The sequence below is a fragment of the Pelophylax lessonae genome (genome assembly GCF_965119305.1).
Source record: "Pelophylax lessonae genome assembly, chromosome: 10".
In the NCBI taxonomy this organism is placed as follows: domain Eukaryota; kingdom Metazoa; phylum Chordata; class Amphibia; order Anura; family Ranidae; genus Pelophylax; species Pelophylax lessonae.
In genome coordinates, this window is record NC_138777.1 from 206,780,054 (window position 1) to 206,800,472 (window position 20,419).

General features: G+C 45.0%; 1 protein-coding gene across 1 annotated transcript in view; it reads left to right on the top strand.

The window, feature by feature from the left end:
- Positions 1–19,038, top strand: part of CYBA (cytochrome b-245 alpha chain) — a 32,243-nt gene extending 13,205 nt beyond the window's left edge. Inside the window, exons 2-6 of the mRNA XM_082270613.1 lie at positions 2,747–2,816; positions 7,156–7,230; positions 7,787–7,870; positions 16,268–16,349; positions 17,965–19,038. Coding sequence (XP_082126739.1) covers positions 2,747–2,816; positions 7,156–7,230; positions 7,787–7,870; positions 16,268–16,349; positions 17,965–18,144 — 491 coding nt within the window. The 3' untranslated portion in view covers positions 18,145–19,038. The remainder of the gene's footprint in view (positions 1–2,746; positions 2,817–7,155; positions 7,231–7,786; positions 7,871–16,267; positions 16,350–17,964) is intronic.
- Positions 19,039–20,419: the final 1,381 nt, after the last annotated feature.

Below are 20,419 nucleotides of genomic sequence, written 5' to 3' on the forward strand. Positions count from 1 at the left end.
TCCTTTCTTCCCTATTCTGATGCTCCATTTGAACTTCAGCAAGTCGTCTTCACCACGTCTAGATGCCTCAATGCATTGCATGTGTGATTGGCTGATTAGCAATTTGTATTTCCAAGCAATTGAACAGATGTACCTAATAGTGTCCGGTGAGTGTAGGTCGCGGGTACACCCATGCATGCGGAGTAATGTAACAATGGCACACTCCAGGTATTTCCTCTCACAGTATTCGGCCTTCATATTCTCTGCCTAGGACTGTGCCATCTTTATTCAGGCATCATCTAGGCCGGGTCACCATCTATTTTATGGACTGACATGCCAGCTTAGAGATGACACAATGATGTAAATGGTGCCTTTGCATTTCTTGGCTGTGTTCACAAACGTCTGAGACAGATCAACCTCTGCTGCAGCCTCTCACCTTGTTACAATGTACAGTCTGATCAGTGGGGGAAGGGCGACCAAGAAAATGCTTCCTCCTGTCTACATGCTTTCCCACAGTGCAAAGGTGTGAACCATCCTTCACCTGCCTGCAGACTCCGCCTACACGCCACCTGTTCTTTAGTCACATGTTTCTCAACCCCAGTCCTCAAATACCCCCAGCAGGTCATGTTTTCAGGATTTCCCTCTGATGAAACGGCTGTAGGAATTAGGCTGGCCATACACTATACAATTTTCTTGTTCAACTTTCCTTTGGATTTACCAAAACCATGTAATATAGGGTCAAACCTAAACACTTTCAATTTGTATGCAGTCAGGCAGGCCCTTGCACTACATAGTTAAAGGTAAATCTAAAGGAAATTGAATAAGAAAATTGTATAGTGTATGGCCAGCCTTACTAAGGCAGTGAGAAACTGATCCAATCACCTGTGCAAAATAATGGAAAGTCTGAAAACATGACCTGTCTGGGGGTATTTGAGGACTGGAGTTGGGAAACCTTGACATAGAGAACATAACTGCACTAATCCCCTCCCCCCCCCTTTTACAAGGTACAAAGCAGCTGGTAGGATTGTATGGCCATCTCCATCCATAGGCTGCAGAGCCACTTTACCCACTTGCCAACCAGCCGCCACAGTTATACAGCGGCAGGTTCCTGCGAATCGCTGTACCTGTACGGCAGTTCAGGGGAGCGATCCTGGGGGCGCCCGCGATCGCTCCCCCGTGAAGAGAGAACGGCGGTCTGATGTTGTAAACACAGCTGACCGTTGTTCTCTCAGTAATCAACACCGAGCGCCTGTGATCCTCCCTACTGTATTTAGGAACACAGGTCTCTGATTTCACAAACCCATCCCCCCCCCCCCCCCCCACAGTTAGAAAACAACCCCTGGGTTAACCCCTTCCCTGCCAGTGTCATTTTTACAGTAACAGTGCATATTTTTAGCACCGATTACCAGAGGCGTACCTAGGGTCTCCAGCGCCCTTGGCGAGGAACTGTATCGGCGCCCCCCCCGAAAGAGAGAGAGGGGGGGTTTTACAGAGAGGGGGGGTGACAGAGAGGTGGGTGACAGAGAGAGGGGGTGACAGAGAGAGGGGAAGACCGAGAGAGAGGGGGGGTGACCAAGAGAGGGGGGGTGACAGAGAGGGGGGGTGACAGAGAGAGAGAGTGGGTGACGGAGAGAGAGTGGGTGACGGAGAGAGAGTGGGTGACGGAGAGAGGGGGGGTGACAGAGAGAGGGGGGGTGACAGAGAGGGGGGGTGACAGAGAGGGGGGTGACAGAGAGAGGGGGGGTGACAGATAGAGGGGAAGACCGAGAGAGAGAGAGGGGGGGTGACCAAGAGAGGGGGGGTGACAGAGAGGGGGGGTGACAGAGAGGGGGGTGACAGGGAGAGAGAGTGGGTGACAGGGAGAGAGGGGGGGTGACAGAGAGAGAGTGGGTGACAGAGAGAGGGGGGTGACAGAGAGAGAGAGAGAGAGAGAGAGAGAGAGAGAGGGGTGACAGAGAGAGAGGGAGGGTGACAGCGAGAGAGAGGGGGGTGACAGCGAGAGAGAGGGGGGGTGACAGAGAGAGGGGGGGTGACAGAGAGAGAGAGAAGGGGCGCCGAGGGTGCAGGCTGAGCAAAGGGCACAAATATCACTGCTAACACTGCCAATCTTTTTGCGCCCCCCCCCCCCTCAGCCTGCGCCCCTGGCGGGCGCCAATCTGGCCAACCCCTTGGTACGCCCCTGCCGATTACTGTAGTAATGTCACTGGTCCCCCCAAAAGTGGCAATAATGTTAGTTGGCATATGTGTCCTCCTCAAATGTCGTAGTCCTGCTAAAAATCGCAGATTGCCGCCATTACTAACAAAAAAATTAATAAAAATGACATAAATCTTTCCCCTAGTTTGTAGATGTGATAACTTTTGCACAAACCAATCAAAATAAGCCTATTTTACCAAAAAAATGTAGCAGAATACAAATTGGCTTAAACTTGATGAAAAAATTTGATCTTTAATTTTTTTTTTTTTTTTTAATAGCGCAAAAAAAAAAAAAATCGCACAGGTGATCAAATGCCACCAAAAAGCTCTATTTGTGGGGGTAAAAAAGGACATAAATTTTATTTGGGTACAGAGTCGCAGGACCGCGCAATTGTCCATTAAATTAACGCAGTGCCGAATCTGAAAAAATGGCCTGGTCATTAAGGGGGGTAAAACCTCCTGGTCCAGAATTGTTTAAGGAGCTAATACTGACCTCTGTCATCCAATGTTTTGTGTGAACAGATGAATGACCTCTCACTGCATTTATATATTCCTTTCTGTTTTCTTTCTACAGTTCTCCTCTCCGGCGGTATTGTGGCGGTTGCCGGGCAGTTTAAAGGATGGCAGTTTGGTGCGTACTCCATGTATCCTTCATAAAAACTTCAGTTTTCCCAGCAACAGCTTGGAGGATGTCACCTCGGCATAAACAAGGGTTCTCCTTCAGGGATGGTTACATTGTGTCCATGTGTTTTCCTTTGTTTATGTTATTATGTGGATTTAGAGACAAAACCTTTTTTTTTTTTTTTAAGTTTTGGATGGAGTAAGGAATAATTAGAACTAGGGAGGGGAATGCCCAGCTGTCACCAGAACTAGTGTCCTCATTGGTAGATTTCCCCTCACTTCCTGTTCTGATGACAACTCAAATTGTTACATTTTCCCATACTTTCCTATCATGAATAATGACAATGGTCACCAGAACAAATACAGGAAACAAATTTGGTATAAAAAGTCTGACAGCGCCAAACCAAAGCTCTGATAGTGGCCACACACCCTCTGTGACTTTTATTTTCTTTATCTGATTTCTTTGATTAAAATAATTGACTCCGCAAACATTCAAACAGCCATAGCGTCCTTTCCGATCAATTACTGAGTCGATCGGCCAATATTATCTATCATTTCTTCTCAGTTGGCAACACAAAGATACGGTGTTCATGAGCACGACTGTTCACCGATCGATCAGATTATGAGGTCACATTGTGGAAGCAGAGATACGATCAATGCAGTCATAACTTAAAGCGGAGTTCCGGCCAAAAAAAAATGTTTAAGATAAAAATACCCCCCTAATCCTAACATATCGCCAATTACACTAACACTATTCCCACATAACAGTACAGTATTTTAATGTAGATAATCTCTTACCTTTAAAATTGATTGCAGAGCGCGGCCATCTCCAGTGTGGGCGTCTGAAGCTGCTGTGTCCCCCCACTGTGTCCCTCTTCCTGGTTTCTGACTACCCAGAATGCCGTTCGCAATCTCGCGCATGCGCTGTAGATTGTGATCGGCAATCAGAGGAGCGGCCGGCCATGCCCATTGCCTCCTGGGATTGATGATGCTCATCACCCAGGACGCAATGCAAAACCGGAAGTGACGGCCGCAGAAGGAGGAAGCTGCAGTATATATGCGGTAGGTGGTCCGGAAGCGGTTAACAAAATGTGCTAGTATGGGATGCATACAAGCACATTATGACATTAACTTGCAGGGTACAAAAAAAGAAATGTCCAGCAGCTTTTAAGAGTTCCCTTCACTGGAACTAAGGGGCCAAGCCCAACCCCTAAAAAACAACCCCACACCATAATTACCCCCCTCCACCAAATGATTTGGACCAGTGCACAAAGCAAGGTTCATAAAGACATGGAGGAGCGAGTTTGGGGTGGAGGAACTTGACTGCGCTGCACAGAGTCCTGACCTCAACCTGATTAAACACCATTGGGATGAATTAGAGTGGAGACTGCGAGCCAGGCCTTCTCATCCACATCAGTGCCTGACCTCACAAATGCGCTTTTGTAAGAATGATCAAACATTCCCATAGACACTCCTAAACCTTGTGGACAGCCTTCCCAGAAGAGTTGAAGTTATAGCTGCAAAGGGTGGGCCAACTCAATATTGAACCCTACAGGGTAATGTGTCGCACACGATCAGATAATCGTACGAAAATAATCGCTTTTAAATTCATCGCACGATAATCTGATCGTTAGTAGACAGCTTTCGACAGCCAATCGCGAAATTTCATCCAACAAAATCCTAAGGGACAAACACAAAAACTTCTGTCGTACGTTTGCCTAACGACAATCGTTTAATCAGTACAGTGTGCGTCTGCTACAAATCGATAGACAAAGACCGCGCATGATCAGAAACACGGAAATAACCCGGGAAAAGCCTGGCTGCCATCGTTTTTGTTTTGCACTATCCGATACGTAGCTACGCAGCCAGGAAGCTTTTCCAGAATCGTACGAAAACAATCCTATGTTTAGTACGCATTGTTGAATTCGATATTAGTATCATGTAACAAAATACGAACGATAAGTCGTTGGATTATCTGATGGTGTGTGCGAGGCATTAGACTGGGAAGCCATTATAGTTGATGTGCCTGTAAAGGCAGGCGTCCCAATACTTTTGGTACTATAGTGTATATGAAGGGGTGGGAAGCCCATACTGATAACTTCACTCCATTGTTCACAAATTCATCCCGGAGACCCCCTGTATGATCTCCCAGTCTGAGCCCTGATGAAGAGATATTGTGAGCCCCTGAAACGCGTCAGCTTTTATGTCTTCTAGATATTAAGCGCCGGTTCACATTGCAGCAATGCTACTTCGCACCGCGCCGCGACCTCGGAGCGGCCGCCACGGACTTCATAACATTGAAGTCTATGGCGGTCGCCTCCGGGTCGCCCCAAAGAAGCTCAGGACCCTTTTTCTAGGTCGGAGCGACTTGTGTCGCTCCTATTAGAACGGGTCCGCAGCTTCTCTATGGGAGGCGACCTGTGAGGCGACCAGGTCGCCTCACAGGTCGCCCTAGTGTGAACCGGCACTAATAGGATCTTCAAGAGCCTGCACAGTCCTGCAATATAAAACAATCCGATGTCTATAAATAGATGATGAATGAAGTCTTTTCCCAAGGCTCCAATAATTGCAGTGCCTCCGCCCTGCCCTCTGCGGGGAATTCCCTGTAATTACCCGATAGGACAACTGTGCACTCTGTAATTACTTCCCCATCATTACTAATAAACTCATCACTGCACTGAAATCCCCATTATTCCAACACACAATGACTGCATACTTCCTCCTCACTCATCACCGTATGGGGAGATATTATTATACAGGATTTATACAGCGCTGACAGTTTACACAGCACTTTACAATCTAAGGGAGACAGCACAGATGTAATACAAGACAACAATCCATGTATACCACCTACCTACAGAGTTCTCAAGCAGTGCAGAGCATTTCAGGAGAAGAGAGTTACATAGAGGAAGGAGCAGAGTATTTCAGGAGAGGAGAGGGGAAGAAGTAGAGTCCTCCAGCAGTCCAGAGTATTTCAGGAGAAAAGTGTTACATAGAGGAAGGAGCAGAGTCCTCTAGCAGTACAGAGTATTTCAGGAGAGGAGAGTTAGGGGGAAGGCGCAGAGTCCTCCAGCAGAGTATTTCAGGAGAGCAGAGTTAAGGGAAGGAGCAGAGTCCTCCAGTAGAGCAGAGTATTTCAGGAGAGGAGAGTTAGGGAAGGAGCAGAGTCCTCCAACAGAGCAGAGTATTTCAGGAGAGGAGAGTTAGGGAAGGAGCAGAGTCCTCCAACAGAGCAGAGTATTTCAGAAGAGGAGAGTTAGATAGAGGAAGGAGCAGAGTCCTCCAGTAGAGCAGAGTATTTCAGTAGAGGAGAGTTAGGGAAGGAGCAGAGTCCTCCAGCAGAGCAGATTATTTCAGGAGAGGAGAGTAAGGGGAAGGAGCAGAGTATTTCAGGAGAGGAGAGTTACATAGAGGAAGGAGCAGAGTCCTCCAGCAGAGCAGAGTATTTCAGGAGAGGAGAGTTAGGGGAAGGAGCAGAGTCCTCCAGCAGAGCAGAGTATTTCAGGAGAGGAGAGTTAGGGAAGGAGCAGAGTCCTCCAGCAGAGCAGAGTATTTCAGGAGAAGAGAGTTCGAGGAAGGAGCAGAGTCCTCCAGCAGTGCAGAGTATTTCAGGACTGGAGAGTTAGGGGAAGGAGCAGAGTCCTCCAGCAGTGCAGAGTATTTCAGGATAGGAGAGTTAAGGGAAGGAGCAGAGTCCTCCAGCAGTGCAGAGTATTTCAGGATAGGAGAGTTAAGGGAAGGAGCAGAGTCCTCCAGCAGTGCAGAGTATTTCAGGATAGGAGAGTTAAGGGAAGGAGCAGAGTCCTCCAGCAGTGCAGAGTATTTCAGGATAGGAGAGTTAGGGGAAGGAGTGGAGTCCTCCAGCAGAGCAGAGGATTTCAGGAGAGGAGAGTTGGGGGAAGGAGCAGAGTCCTCCAGCAGTGCAGAGTATTTCAGGAGAGGAGAGTTAGGGGAAGGAGTGGAGTCCTCCAGCAGTGAAGAATATTTCAGGAGAGGAGAGTTAGGGGAAGGAGTGGAGTCCTCCAGCAGTGCAGAGTATTTCAGGATAGGAGAGTTAAGGGAAGGAGCAGAGTCCTCCAGCAGAGCAGAGTATTTCAGGAGAGGAGAGTTAGGGGAAGGAGCAGAGTCCTCCAGCAGTGCAGAGTATTTCAGGAGAAGAGAGTTAGAGGAAGGAGCAGAGTCCCCCAGCAGTGCAGAGTATTTCAGGAGAGGAGAGTTAGGGGAAGGAGCAGAGTCCTCCAGCAGTGCAGAGTATTTCAGGAGAGGAGAGTTAGAGGAAGGAGCAGAGTCCTCCAGCAGTGCAGAGTATTTCAGGTATTGTCATTTGTGGTCAGTTTTGGTCCTTAGTGTGTTTGTATGCAGAGCGGCCGGAGTGTTCGTCTCCCTCCTGGAATACCCCAGAAGTAAGAGGAAGAAGGGTTCCACCATAGAGCGATGGTAAGGAGGACTTTCTAATTGATTGACCACTTAAAGGAGCACTCCGCTCTGGAATGTAAAATCTGACATGAAGATATACACAGAGGACCCAATCCTTCCTTTCTTTTTACTTCTCTCTGACTTTATCATTGGCTATCACTGTCCAATCACAGGCTTGGGGGAGGGACATGAACTGTAATGTTATTTAACCACAGCAGCTTCAAATCTGTTCCCTTCCTCTGCTAGACAGAGCTGTGCTGAGGGTGGAGCTGTGTAAATTTAAGGACTGGATGGCCAGGAACACAAATCCTTTGGCAGGTGAAAGTTCTCCTTTAACGTTGCAGAAACTTTCTACACTTCCAGCACAAGGAGATCCTGGATCATTAATTATTTTATCTGGTGGGTCAGATTTGACAGGTTCTCTTTAAAGATTGCTCCAGACTCTGGATCTGTCAGTGTGACTGAAATATATACATTCTATGGGGTTGGATGGGGGTCATTGCAGCCTCATATTTGGGCAGGGGGAGGGGGGGTGTAATAAAGGGAAATAATATTTATTGCATCTTTATCTTTACAGCGGACAGAAGTACATGACTGCAGTGGTGAAGGCATTTGGACCCCTGACGCGCAATTATTATGTCCGCGCTTTTCTGCATGCAGGGTGAGTACGGGGTGACCGGGGTCACACCAACCCTTTACAGGGCAGAAAATGCCTACATAAGTCCGTGGTGTGCATTACATTGTGGCGTTCCTATAAATGGATACATTGTTTTGCATTTTAACAATTCAGCCATTTTTGTGAGTTTTGGGGTCTATTTGGAGAAACATTTGCAAAGCCATTCATCCAGCGAATCTGCCTGTACATTCGTTCTGTGCATATTGGGCAAAAAGGAAAGTTCTTTAGGTTGTTTTCCCCTCTCCTCCTATAGTAAAATACAGCATTATGGCCACTAGATGGAGCTGACGAGTGTAGGAAATACATTGTGTCTTTTGTAATAGGAAACAACACAGTGGGGTTGATTTTACTAAAACTGAGACTGAAAAATCTGATGTAACTGTGCATGGCGTAACTGTGCATGGTAGCCAATCAGCTTCTAACTTCAGCTTGTTCAAATGAGTTTTGACAAAAAAAAAAGAACAAAAAAAAAAAAAAGGAAGCTGTTTGGTTTCTTTGCACAGCTGCACCACATTTTGCACTCTTGAGTATTAGTAAATCAATCCCAATGTAATGCTATATGCAACTGTTGATTGCATTCATTTGCTAATTTCCTCTAGTGTGCTCTGTAACAAGAGATACAATGTAACAATTCTAGAGCACACTAGAGGGAATTGGCAGATGAATGTTATCAACAGTTGCATATAGCATTGCATTGGGATTGATTTACTAATATTCAAGAGTGCAAAATATGGTGCAGCTGTGCAAAGAAATTCTTTAATTCTCTATTTTGTAGGCTATTGTCTCCTCCAGTGGTGAAATACTGCATCATGGCCACTAGACGGAGCTGAGGAGCATAGCAATTTACATACAGTAAGGCTTTGTAACAAGAGATACAATGTAACAATTCTAAAAACTTACTGTATGTAAATTGCTATGCTCCTCAGCTCCATCTAGTGGCCATGTTGCAGTATTTCACCACTGGAGGAGACAATAGCCTACAAAATAGAGAATCAAAGCGGTAGTATCCCGCTTTTTGACACTTTTACCTACAGGTAAGCCTATAATAAGGCTTACCTGTAGGTATAATTAATATCTCCTAAACCGGCACGGTTTAGGAGATATTTGCAGTGCATGCAGCCGCTCACGCGAGCGGCGCATGCGCTCTGAAGGTCCGGGGGGACCTTCAGTTTTCCTAGCCGGCAGCTTGCCGGAAAATCCCTCCCGCGCATGCGCGGGAGTGACGTCATCGCGGCTCCGGCCAATCACAGAGCCGGAGCCGCCGAACCCGGAAGAGACGCTTCCGGATCATGGCGGTGCCCGCAGCGATGTCCGGGGGTCCGCGTCGGGGCTTCGTTCTAAGGTAAGTAATGCATAATGAGCTAGTATGCGATGCATACTAGCTCATTATGGCTTTGTCTTGCAGGTTTTTTGTTTTTTTTTCATTTTCGGGTTTACAACCGCTTTAAAGAATTTCTTTGCACAGCTGCACCATATTTTGCACTCTTGAGTATAGGTAAATCAATCCAAATGCAATGCTATATGCAACTGTTGATTACATTAATTTGCTAATTCCCTCTAGTGTTCTCTAGAAATGTTACATTGTATCTCTTGTTACAAAGACTAATGGGCCATACACACTATAAGATTTTCTGAAGACTTTTTCCTTTAGACTTACCAAAACCATATAATACGAGGTCAAACCTAAACACTTTCAATTTGTATGCAATCTGCATAGAAAAGGTAAATCTGAAGGAAATCTAACCACAAAAGTTGGATAGTGTGTATCCAGCTTTACTGTATGTAAATTGATATGTTCCTCAGCTCCATCTAGTGGCCATGATGCAGAAAAAATACATACAAAATAGAGAATTCAAAAATTTCTTTGCACAGCTGCACCATATTTTGCACTCTTGAGTATTAGTAAATCAATCCCAATGTAATGCTATATGCAACTGTTGATTACATTAATTTGCTAATTCCCTCTAGTGTTCTTTAGAAGTGTTGCATTGTATCTCTTGTTACAAAGACATACTGTATGTAAATTGATATGCTCCTCAGCTCCATCTAGTGGCCATGGTGCAGTATTTCACCACTGGAGGAGACAATACCCTACAGAATATTAGGCTATATTAGGAATATTAGGCTCCTCATCTCCATCTAGTGGCCATGATGCAGTATATTACCACTGGAGGAGAGAATAGCCTACAGAATATTAGTGTTTACACAGAATGAATGTACAGGTGCATCTCAAATAAAAGATCAAAAAGGTAATTTATTTCAGTAGTTTAATTCAAAAATGGAAACTCTTATATTTATATAGATTCATTACACAGCTAGTGATATATTTCAAGCATTTTTTTTTTCTTTTAATTTTCATGATTTTTGGCTTACAACTAGTGAAAACCCAAAATTTAGTGTCTCAGAAAATTGGAATATTGTGAAAAAGTTCAATATTAACTCCAAACACCTGTAAAGGTTTCCTGAGCCTTTAAATGGTCTCTGTCTGGTTCAGTATGTTACAATCATGGGGAAGAATGCTGACTTGACAGTTGTCCAGAAGACAGTTATTGACACCCTCCACAAGGAGGCTATGTCCCAAAAGGGCATTAATAAGGAAGTTGGCTGTACAGAGTGCTGTATCCAAGCATATTAATGAAAAATTGAGTGGAAGGAAAAATTGTGGTATAAAAGGGTACACACGCAACAGGGATAACCGCAGCCTTGAGAGGATTGTGAAGCAAAGGCCATTCAAGAATTTAGGGGAGATTCACAAGGAGTAAGAAGTAGACTACGGCTGGTGTCAGTGCTTCAAGAGTCACCACACACAGACGTATACAGGACATGGGATACAACTTTCACATTCCTGCTGGTGTTGGTCCACTGTGTTTTGACAAATCCAAAGCCAGCGCAGCCCTCTACCAGGAAATTCTAAAGCACTTCATGCTTCCCTCTGCTGACAATCTTTATGGAGATCCTGATTTCATTTTCCAGCAGAACTTGGCACCGCCCACACTGCCAAAACTACCAATATAGAATGGGATTGGTGCAGCGCTAACACAATTGAATCCACAGTCCATACAAATGTTCAAATGGATCAAATACAAAAGTGCAGTAAACAAAAGTTCATCAGAGAGTGCTCCAATAAAGAAGGGAAACTGTCCACCACTTCAAACTTGGAAAAAGCCCCGAGTGCAGGAACCGCCACCAAGATAATAAATGGCCTCTTACCAAATTGCAATGACCCCCATTACAAGGATCAAAGACAGCCTGTGTGATCAAATCAGTGCCCAGATCGACATGTATCGATTCCCAGTGTTCCCTCAGCAGCTCCGACCGGAACAAGTGAACATAAGGAAAAGAGGGACAACTCCAATAGTGAAGTACGTTCACAGGTTTATTCAGTAAAAGCAGAGTGGCAACTCACGTTTGCATGAAGAAATCACAGCATGTCTCGGAGCTATACTCTCAGAACCTTTGTTTCCAACCAATAAAATGGCCGCCGTGTCTCCTTGCTGGCCTCAGCACGACGAACCGCAGGCTCCTCCTCCGACCGGTTTCATCAACACGTGACTTCGTCAGGGGGTGTGGCCTATGGCAGAACGTCTTTCCTTATATGCTGGGTGAGACAGGGCGGAACTCGCTGGGTCCAATCCGTAGGGCCAGCAGGAAGTGGTCATCCCAAACCATCAACAGGAAGGAGACCAACGACCCGGAACAGGATGTGTGACCTTTGAATGTCAACATCCGGAGCTAAACCCGGGATTGGAGACCGCAAACAGCGATAAACCGATCAAATATTAACATGATTGCACAAGAGATATATGTGCCTTATATTTCAAAGGACTTCTAGTGCATATTTGATCTTAAGAAAGAAACCTTATTTAAAAGAGCTTCAAAACGGGGGAAACCTATAGGTAACCAGGGGAACAGTGCTCTACTCTAGCCGTGCTAGACTTTGCAGGGAAACACCGCCATCTAGCGGCCAGAAACAAAAATTCCCGAGAGTGCTCCATTACATAACTTACATTGACATAAAGGGAAAATTATAAATGTAACTAAAAATGTGAACTAAATATGATACACAATATGACAGTTTAATAGCATCACAAAAAATATAGAATAAAAACATTTAAAACTATCCCACAAATAAAAACAAAATAAAATTATGATAACCAACAGTGCAGAACATACTGAAAACCCCTTCATCAGGCATTATTGATAAAGGAATTAATATCCCAATCAATATTTAACCCGTGAGGGGCGTAGGTCTTCAACCGATAAATCCAGCTGGTCTCTAGTTGTGAGACACCTCTGGTACGGTTACTACCCCTCCAACTGCCTGAAAATTTATCAATGCCTAAAAAGACAGTGCCTTTGGGGTCATTCCCATGACATTCATCATAGTGTCTAGAGACACTATGTTTTGGGAATGCCTTCAGTATATTCGCCACATGTTCCTGCAACCGCACGTGTAACTTTCGTATCGTCCTACCCACATATTCACGGCCACAAGGGCAACGTAGTAGGTAGACAACGTGCCGTGTGGAACATGTGATGAACGGCTTGATTTTAACATTACGTTGTGTGGCATTGGAAAAGAACGTCTCAACCCTCCTAGACCTACAAGCATTAACCTTGCAGATGGCACAACCTCTACATGGATAAAAACCACCCCTCTCCTGAAAAAAAGAGATGGTCTTAGGTGGATCCACAATGTTGGGGGCCACTTGAAGCCTCAGCGGAGGCACACCCCTAAAAATGACTTTAGGAGCTTCAGGTAGTACAGGGCCCAGGAGGCTGTCGTTCTTTAGGATGTGCCAATGCTTCCTGATCAATTTTTTAACAGAGAAATGCTGAACGGAGTATGATGAAAAAAAGGCAAACTGAAAATCATCATTACTCTCACGTTCTCGTGGTACCAACAGGTCAGCCCTATTACGGGAATCTGCCTGCATAAGGGCTTTTTCAAGATCCTGTTCTTTATACCCCTTCTCCAAAAACTTGGACTTCAAGGAGCTAGCCTCCCGCAGGAAGTCCGCTCTATTGCAACAGTTCCTCTTGAGTCTGAGGAACTGACTGACAGGAACGGATCTAAGCCACGACACATGGTGGCAACTAGATGTGTCAATAAATCCGTTCCTGTCAGTCTCCTTGAAGAAAGTAGAGGTTTCAAGGGAACTACCAACCACTTTAATTTTAAGATCTAGAAAATGAATTTCAGATCTACTGCATTCATGCACCAATCTAATTCCTCTGTCATTGTCATTCAGTGCAGAGATGAATGATTCAAGGGACTCAGAGTCACCATCCCATAGGAGGAGGATGTCATCGATGTACCTCCGCCAGAGAACTATCTCTGGTCTCGGAACGTCACCGATGACATCCTCCTCCCATTTGGCCATGAACAGATTGGCCATACTTGGCGCAAACTTCGCGCCCATGGCCACCCCCTTATTTTGTCTGTAATAAGTGCCATTGAACCAGAAGAAATTATGGGCCATAGCATAATCCAACAGGGATAAGATGAATTGACTCTGAAGACCTAACAAAGTGCTCTGACCCAAGAAATATTCAACAGCCTCCCTTCCATGCTGGTGTGATATAACCGTGTAAAGGGATGAAACATCAGCAGTGGCCAAGATGTAGGTGTGCTTCCACTCTATATCCTTAAGTATATTAATGACTTGCATAGAGTCCCTCAAAAATGAGGGGGTCTTGGTCACAAGGGGCTGGAGAAAGAAGTCTATGTATTTACCCACCCGGGAGGTAACCGAATCAATGCCACTAATGATTGGCCTCCCGGGTGGGTTCACCGCATCTTTATGCACCTTGGGTAGATAGTACATTATTGGCACCCTTGGGGCGGATGGTACCAAAAAGGATTTCTCCTTCTTGGTAAGGAGTTTGCGCTGAAAGCCATCCTCCACCAAGTCGACAAGTTCTTTTTTGTATGATGTCGTAGGGTTACCCCTCAGGGGAATGTAAGTGTCCCGGTCTGACAATAACCTATTCATTTCCACATTATAGGCCACAGTATCCAGAATAACTATTCCTCCCCCTTTATCTGCTGGCCTCACAATTATGTCCTTACGCTCCTTTAAGGAGCGAAGTCCCCGTTCAAACATATGTGTTTGATGGACTTTTTTCAAAACTACCAATACCTGGTTTAATGATCATGGTCTCACTAAGCTTGATTGGCCAGCAAAGTCGCCTGACCTAAACCCCATAGAGACCCAACAATGCAGACAATCTGAAGGCCGCTATCAGGAAACCTGGGCTTCCATAACACCTCAGCAGTACAACAGGCTGATCGCCTCCATGCCATGCCGCATTGATGCAGTAATTCCTGCAAAAGGACCCCCAGCCAAGTATTGAGTGTATACTATACTGTACATGGACATACTTTTCACTAAGCCAACATTTCTGTATTAACCCCCCCCCCCCCTTACTTTTCACTAAGCCAACATTTCTGTATTAAACCCCCCCCCCCCCTTTTTTTTTTCTCTCTTGGTCTTATGTAATAATCTAATTTTCTGAGATGAATTTTGGGTTTTCACTAGCTGTAAGCCATAATCATCCAATATAAAAAAATGCTTGACATATATCACTCTGTGTGTAACACATCTATATAAGTTTCACTTTTTTTTTTTAAATTGAATTACTGAAATTAGAACTTTTTGATATTCTTAACTTTTTGAGATGCACCTGTATATGCAGATTTACTGGATGAATTATCTGGTTTTATTCTTATGTTTTATTTTTTTTACCACTTACGGAAGGTTTTACCCCCTTAATGACCAGGCCATTTTTTGAGATTCGGCACTGCGTTACTTTACTGAAAATTGCGCGGTCATGCGATGCTGTACCCAAATAAAATTGATGTCCTTTATTTTTTCCTACAAAAACAGCTTTCTTTTGGTGGTATTTGATCACCCCCCCCCCTCTGTGGCTTTTTCATTTTTTGCGCTATAAACAAAAAAAGAGCTACAATTCTGGGACAAAAAACATTTTTTTTTTTTACTTTCTGCTATATATTATTCCCAATAAAAAAAAAAAATCAAATTTGTTTCAGCAATTGAGGCCAATATGTATTCTGCTACATATTTTTTGGTAAAAAAAAATCCCAATAAGTGTATATTGATTGGTTTGCCCAAAAGTTATCGCGTCTACAAACTAGGGGAAAGATCTCCTCTTTTTTTTTTTTTTTTTTTTTTACTAGTAATGGCGGCGATTTTTAGCGGGACTGCGACATTGTGGTGGACAGATGAGACACCTAACTAACACTTTTAAGGGAACCAGTGACATTACTACAGTAATCAGAGCTAAAAATATGCACTGTTACTGTACTGATACTGGCAGGGAAGGGGGTAACACCAGGTGTGATCAAAGGGGTAAATGTGTGCCAAGGGGGTGCTTTCTAACCGTGGGGGGGATGGACTTGCTGGATGAGCACAGACCTGTGTTCCTAAATAAGAGGAACACCGGATCCCTGTGTTCATCACTGACAGAACAATCTGTCTCCATGGGGAGTAATCACGGGTAAGGCACGATGTCTGCGGGAACCACTGATTGGCTCCCCCTCTAGCCAATCGACTCACGCATGCTCCCACTATCTGCTACACGAAACAACGTACAGGTACGTCGTTTCGCGTAACCGAGCCGACCTGCCGCAGTATAACTACAACGGCTGGTCGGCAAGTGGTTAATAGACCCCTTTGAGTTATTAGGGGTAGGAGAAGACTACCTACAGCCACAGTTGAGAAACTTTTTTCATAAGATCGAATGTACTTGACTCTTTCACTGGCGCAGGTCGAATGTTTAGTATATGTACCCTTTGAGTTATTGCAGCATTTCTGATGCAACTTTTAAACTTTCGCTGCCTTACTGAGCCCTTATTGGACGCTGTGATTTTAAACTTCTCTCTAATAATGAGAAGTTAACTTCGCACTGCAGTAATGGGAAGGTTGGGTGTTCGGTCACATGACCAGAGCTAAGGCATTAGTCACATGGTCTGTAGTGAAGGACATGGTCTGTAGTGAAGGGTCTGGTCGGCGGCTCCCCCTGAACGCTCCCCGATGTCAGTCCCCCCCTAATACCCTTGAACCCTCTGGATGGGCTCAGACCATGTGATGCATACTTTGGCAGAGATTGGCATGCCACGTCATCACGAAATCAGTTTTTACAACAGAAAATAGTTTTTTAGATCTTCTAGTCACATTTCCTGATATCACACAGAGCAGACGGTACATAGTGCTCCCTTCTTTAGAATACAGGTCCACTTTATTTGGGTAACATAACCAAAGTCATGAGCTGTAATTCACAGAATCCACCCCATACTCAGTCATGTGACCTCCCTACTGCTCAGGCACCCGATATATAATCTTTCTTTGTGTCCTACAGGCTGGCTGTGCCGGGCGGCTTCATTCTGGCCACCGTCCTGGGCACTGTGTGTCTCGGCATTGCAGCCATCATCTACCTTCTGGTGAGTAACGCAGAGCCATGTCCTGCCCTGTATGACAATTAAAGAGGAGCTCCAGAAATGTATTGAATGGAGTGGGGGAGGGGTTAAGCTCTCTATAGAGTTCTCTATAAAATCTTTGTTCCTGTTGAGAAAACTTTTCATTACTTCCTATGCTAGGGACAACTTTGTTACAGTGATCAGAGATTTCATCTCTTGTGTTATAAACTCAGTAAATCTCCAAAAATGAATTTATTTTACCCAAAAAAAGAACAGACTCCTGCAGAACCTCAACTTTTTATCTGTTCCTAAAACAAAACATAACCCTTATCAACTGAAACCTGAATACTAACGTTCAGTCTGACCTCCGGCCTTCCCTTCAGTCTTGCACAGTTGTACCGGCTCCTCTCCTGGACTAAAATGACTTAAGCTGGATACACACTATACAACTTTTGTTGTTAGATTTTCTTTAGATTTAACTTCAACTATGTAGTGCAAGGGCCTGCCTGATTGCATACAAATTGTTTAGATTTGACCTCATATTATATGGTTTTGGTAAATCTAAAGGAAAAAATCTAAACACAATTGTATAGTGTGTATGGCCCATTACTCTGATTTCACTGCACACTGTGAGCTTTGTCAGGTCTACAGAACAGGATGTAAGAGAAACTCTCTATTCCTCTTCTGTTGAGACTCTCTAAACTCTCTAATCCTCTATTCCTCTTCTGGTGAGCTCGGTTACATTTAAGGTTTCCCATCACTTTTTGTCTCTGTAACACAGAACAAAAGAGACCATAAATCTCCCCACCTGGGACCGACAGAAATAAAAATCTGACAGAGGTTCTAACCCAGCCACACTCCATCCAAACTTTAAAGATCGTTCCCAGTTTTCTAAACAGTTTGTTAGTTCCATTAGTGTCGGATATGAAAAATGGCTTCTATAAAGCAGGTCTGGGGATCACCAGGACAACCAGTCAGGCTGGCAGGAGCCCAGGGAGGTGATATTCAAGGGTTGGCGGGAGCTCAAAGACAGGATAATCAATCAGGGGATGGTGGAAGCCCAGGGACACGATAGTGGGACTGCTAGAGCACAGGGACATGATAACCAATCTGCAGATGGAGGGGACCAGAATAAATCCAGAACTCCTCCACTGGAATTGCAGCATCTGATTTTTACTAATGCACCAGAACAAATAATACATGGGGTTTATTTATATATTTAAAAAGAAATTGCTTAGCAATTCCCCCAGTAAAACTATGTACACTAGATGGCGCTAAAGTTTCATTGGAAATTCCTTTATTTGTATTGCCATCTAGTGGCCAAATACGGTATTTTTTCATTTAAAAAAATCAATGGCACGCCATCACTCAACACATGAAATAGCCTAATAAGATTAATTGTTTTGCCCCATTCCCACAGAACAATTGCACATGCACTTTCACTTGGCAAATTGCTAAGGTGTTTGTGTATATAATATAATTTTTGTATATATGTATATATATATATATACATACATACACCCCATAGTGTTTTTGCAATGAGTACCAATAACAATTCAAAGGGGTATTTAGCATGACTCCAGGACCCCCCGCATCTTAGCCCCTTTCCTCAAATGTTTGTATTCTGCTTCCTCTACAGGCAGCAATTTGCGGCGAGGAATGGCGTCCCATCGAGATGCGGGAAGAACCCAAGTTGAGAGTGGCAGAGACCATAAAGCGCCCACCAGAGAACCCCCCTCCTCGCCCCCCTCCAGAAGTGCGCAGGAAACAAGTGGATGAGGGTCACGTCAACCCCATCGTCGTTCAGGATGAAGTATGACGCTTCCCCGAAATTTTCACCCTTCCACTGAAAGGACTCGATACTGCTGCTCAGTACTGTGAGGGTGGGGGGTCATGTGACCTACTGCTGCAACTACTCCCATCTTTTAAGGATGAAAAAACATCACCCCTGGGGTGCCCCCCTCAGACCTCTGGTGTGTGTGATTGGATGAGCAGAAAACTTATGGCAGAATTAATAGCATAAATGCCAGCAGCAGAAAATATTTGGGAGGCATTTTATTCATTTCAAGATGCAGTCAGTATTCACAGACCTATAATGAGGCTTCCTAGTTACATGTTGGTTATGTTAAAATGCTACAATGTATATAACTGCAATAAACATTTTGCTTTTTTGTATTTATCTTATTTTTGCAGGCAGCTATCTCTTCCTTGTACGTGAAAATACAATTTTTTTTCTTTGTCATGGCAACCAAGTACAGTTTAAATTTTGGGGTGTATTTGTAAAAAATATGTCGATCAAAACTACTTGTAAATTTGTTTTGTGCAAATGGGACAAGATCGAATGTTCTCAGGTAATAGTCTCTGCATTTCGAATGATGAATGCAGAAAATACAATATTGGGCCTCATGCACACAGGCAGTAAACCCTGTACGGTGTATATCCTTAACTAGAGTACCACTTGGAATGGGTGCGTATATTAGCCTTTCAGCAGTCTGTATGTTACACCTGTGCCTCCCAGGGGCCCAAAAATACTGGGATTCTATGCTGTGCAGGGCTTGATCACCTGTGTGCATTAGGCTTTATCGCCACTAGATGGCACTGACTATCATAGTAAGTAAATAATTGCTCACTCATGCCATCTAGTAGTCATAATACACTATTTTCTGCATGAACACATTTACATTTTTATGAATACCCCCATTTGTGTCATTACTGCATTCGTTTTCTAAACCCATAAACTTTACATATAGTGTTTTTGTATTAGTAAACAGCGCTAATGGTACTTTGTTCAAATAAAAAATATATATAAAATGATTCTAAATATTCTTTGTGTACTTTCTTCTATCTACCTATACTGTGAGTCTAAATAAGCACAAATGTGTTAAACTGATTACTTATTTCATTCAATACTCTATTCTACAGCAAATAATAACAAGTTGAATTATTTACTTATACATTTATTGTAAAATGTTTGTTTTTCACCTTATCATGGAGCAGTGAAACTCCTCCCAGGCCTTCATCTAGCTGCAGATCACCCCTACCCCAACTTTCCACAGTGTCTCTCAGCTCCCAAAGTGTCACCCAACCTCCCATTTTGACCTGTGAGACCCCCAGGACTCAGTCTCCGGTGTTCCAACAGTGTCCCACAGAGCCTCCAGTCTCCTACATTCCCACTGCAAAGCTCCCAGCCTCCTGACCTGGAGAGACCCAATCCCCCATATTTCCCCCTCCTTCCTTTAGAAACATCATTCCCCCTACAGGACCAAAAGTTCATCCACAGAGTCCCCATAACCCCCCATACACAGGGGAGCCTTGACCGTTCACGTCTAGATGGGGGGGCCTTGACCGTCCACGTCTAGATGGGGGGGCCTTGACCATCCACGTCTAGATGGGGGGGGAGCCTTGACCGTCCACGTCTAGATGGGGGGGAGCCTTGACCGTCCACGTCTAGATGGGGGGGAGCCTTGACCGTCCACGTCTAGATGGGGGGAGCTTTGACCGTCCACATCTAGATGGGGGGGGAGCCTTGACCGTCCACGTCTAGATGGGGGGCGCCTTCACCGTCTACATTTAGATGGGGGGGAGCCTTGACCAGCCATGTTTAGATGGGGGGGAGCCTTGACCGGCCACATCTAGATGGGGGGGGGGAGCCTTGACCGGCCACGGCTAGATGGGGGGGGGCCTTGACCGGCCACGTCTAGATGGGGGGGAGCCTTGACCTGCCACATCTAGATGGGGGGGGGGAGCCTTGACCGGCCACGTCTAGATGGGGGGGAGCCTTGACCGGCCATGTCTAGATGAGGGGGGAGCCTTGACCAGCCACGTTTAGATGGGGGGGGAGCCTTGACCGGCCACGTCTAGATGGGGGGAGCCTTGACCGGCCACATCTAGATGGGGGGGAGCCTTGACCGGCCACGTCTAGATGGGGGGGAGAGTCTTGACCGGCCAAGTCTAGATGGGGGGGAGCCTTGACTGGCTACGTCTAGATGGGGGGTGAGCCTTGACCGGCCACGTCTAGATGGGGGGGGAGCCTTAACTGTCCACGTCTAGATGGGGGGGAGCCTTAACCATCCATGTGTAGATGGGGGAGCCTT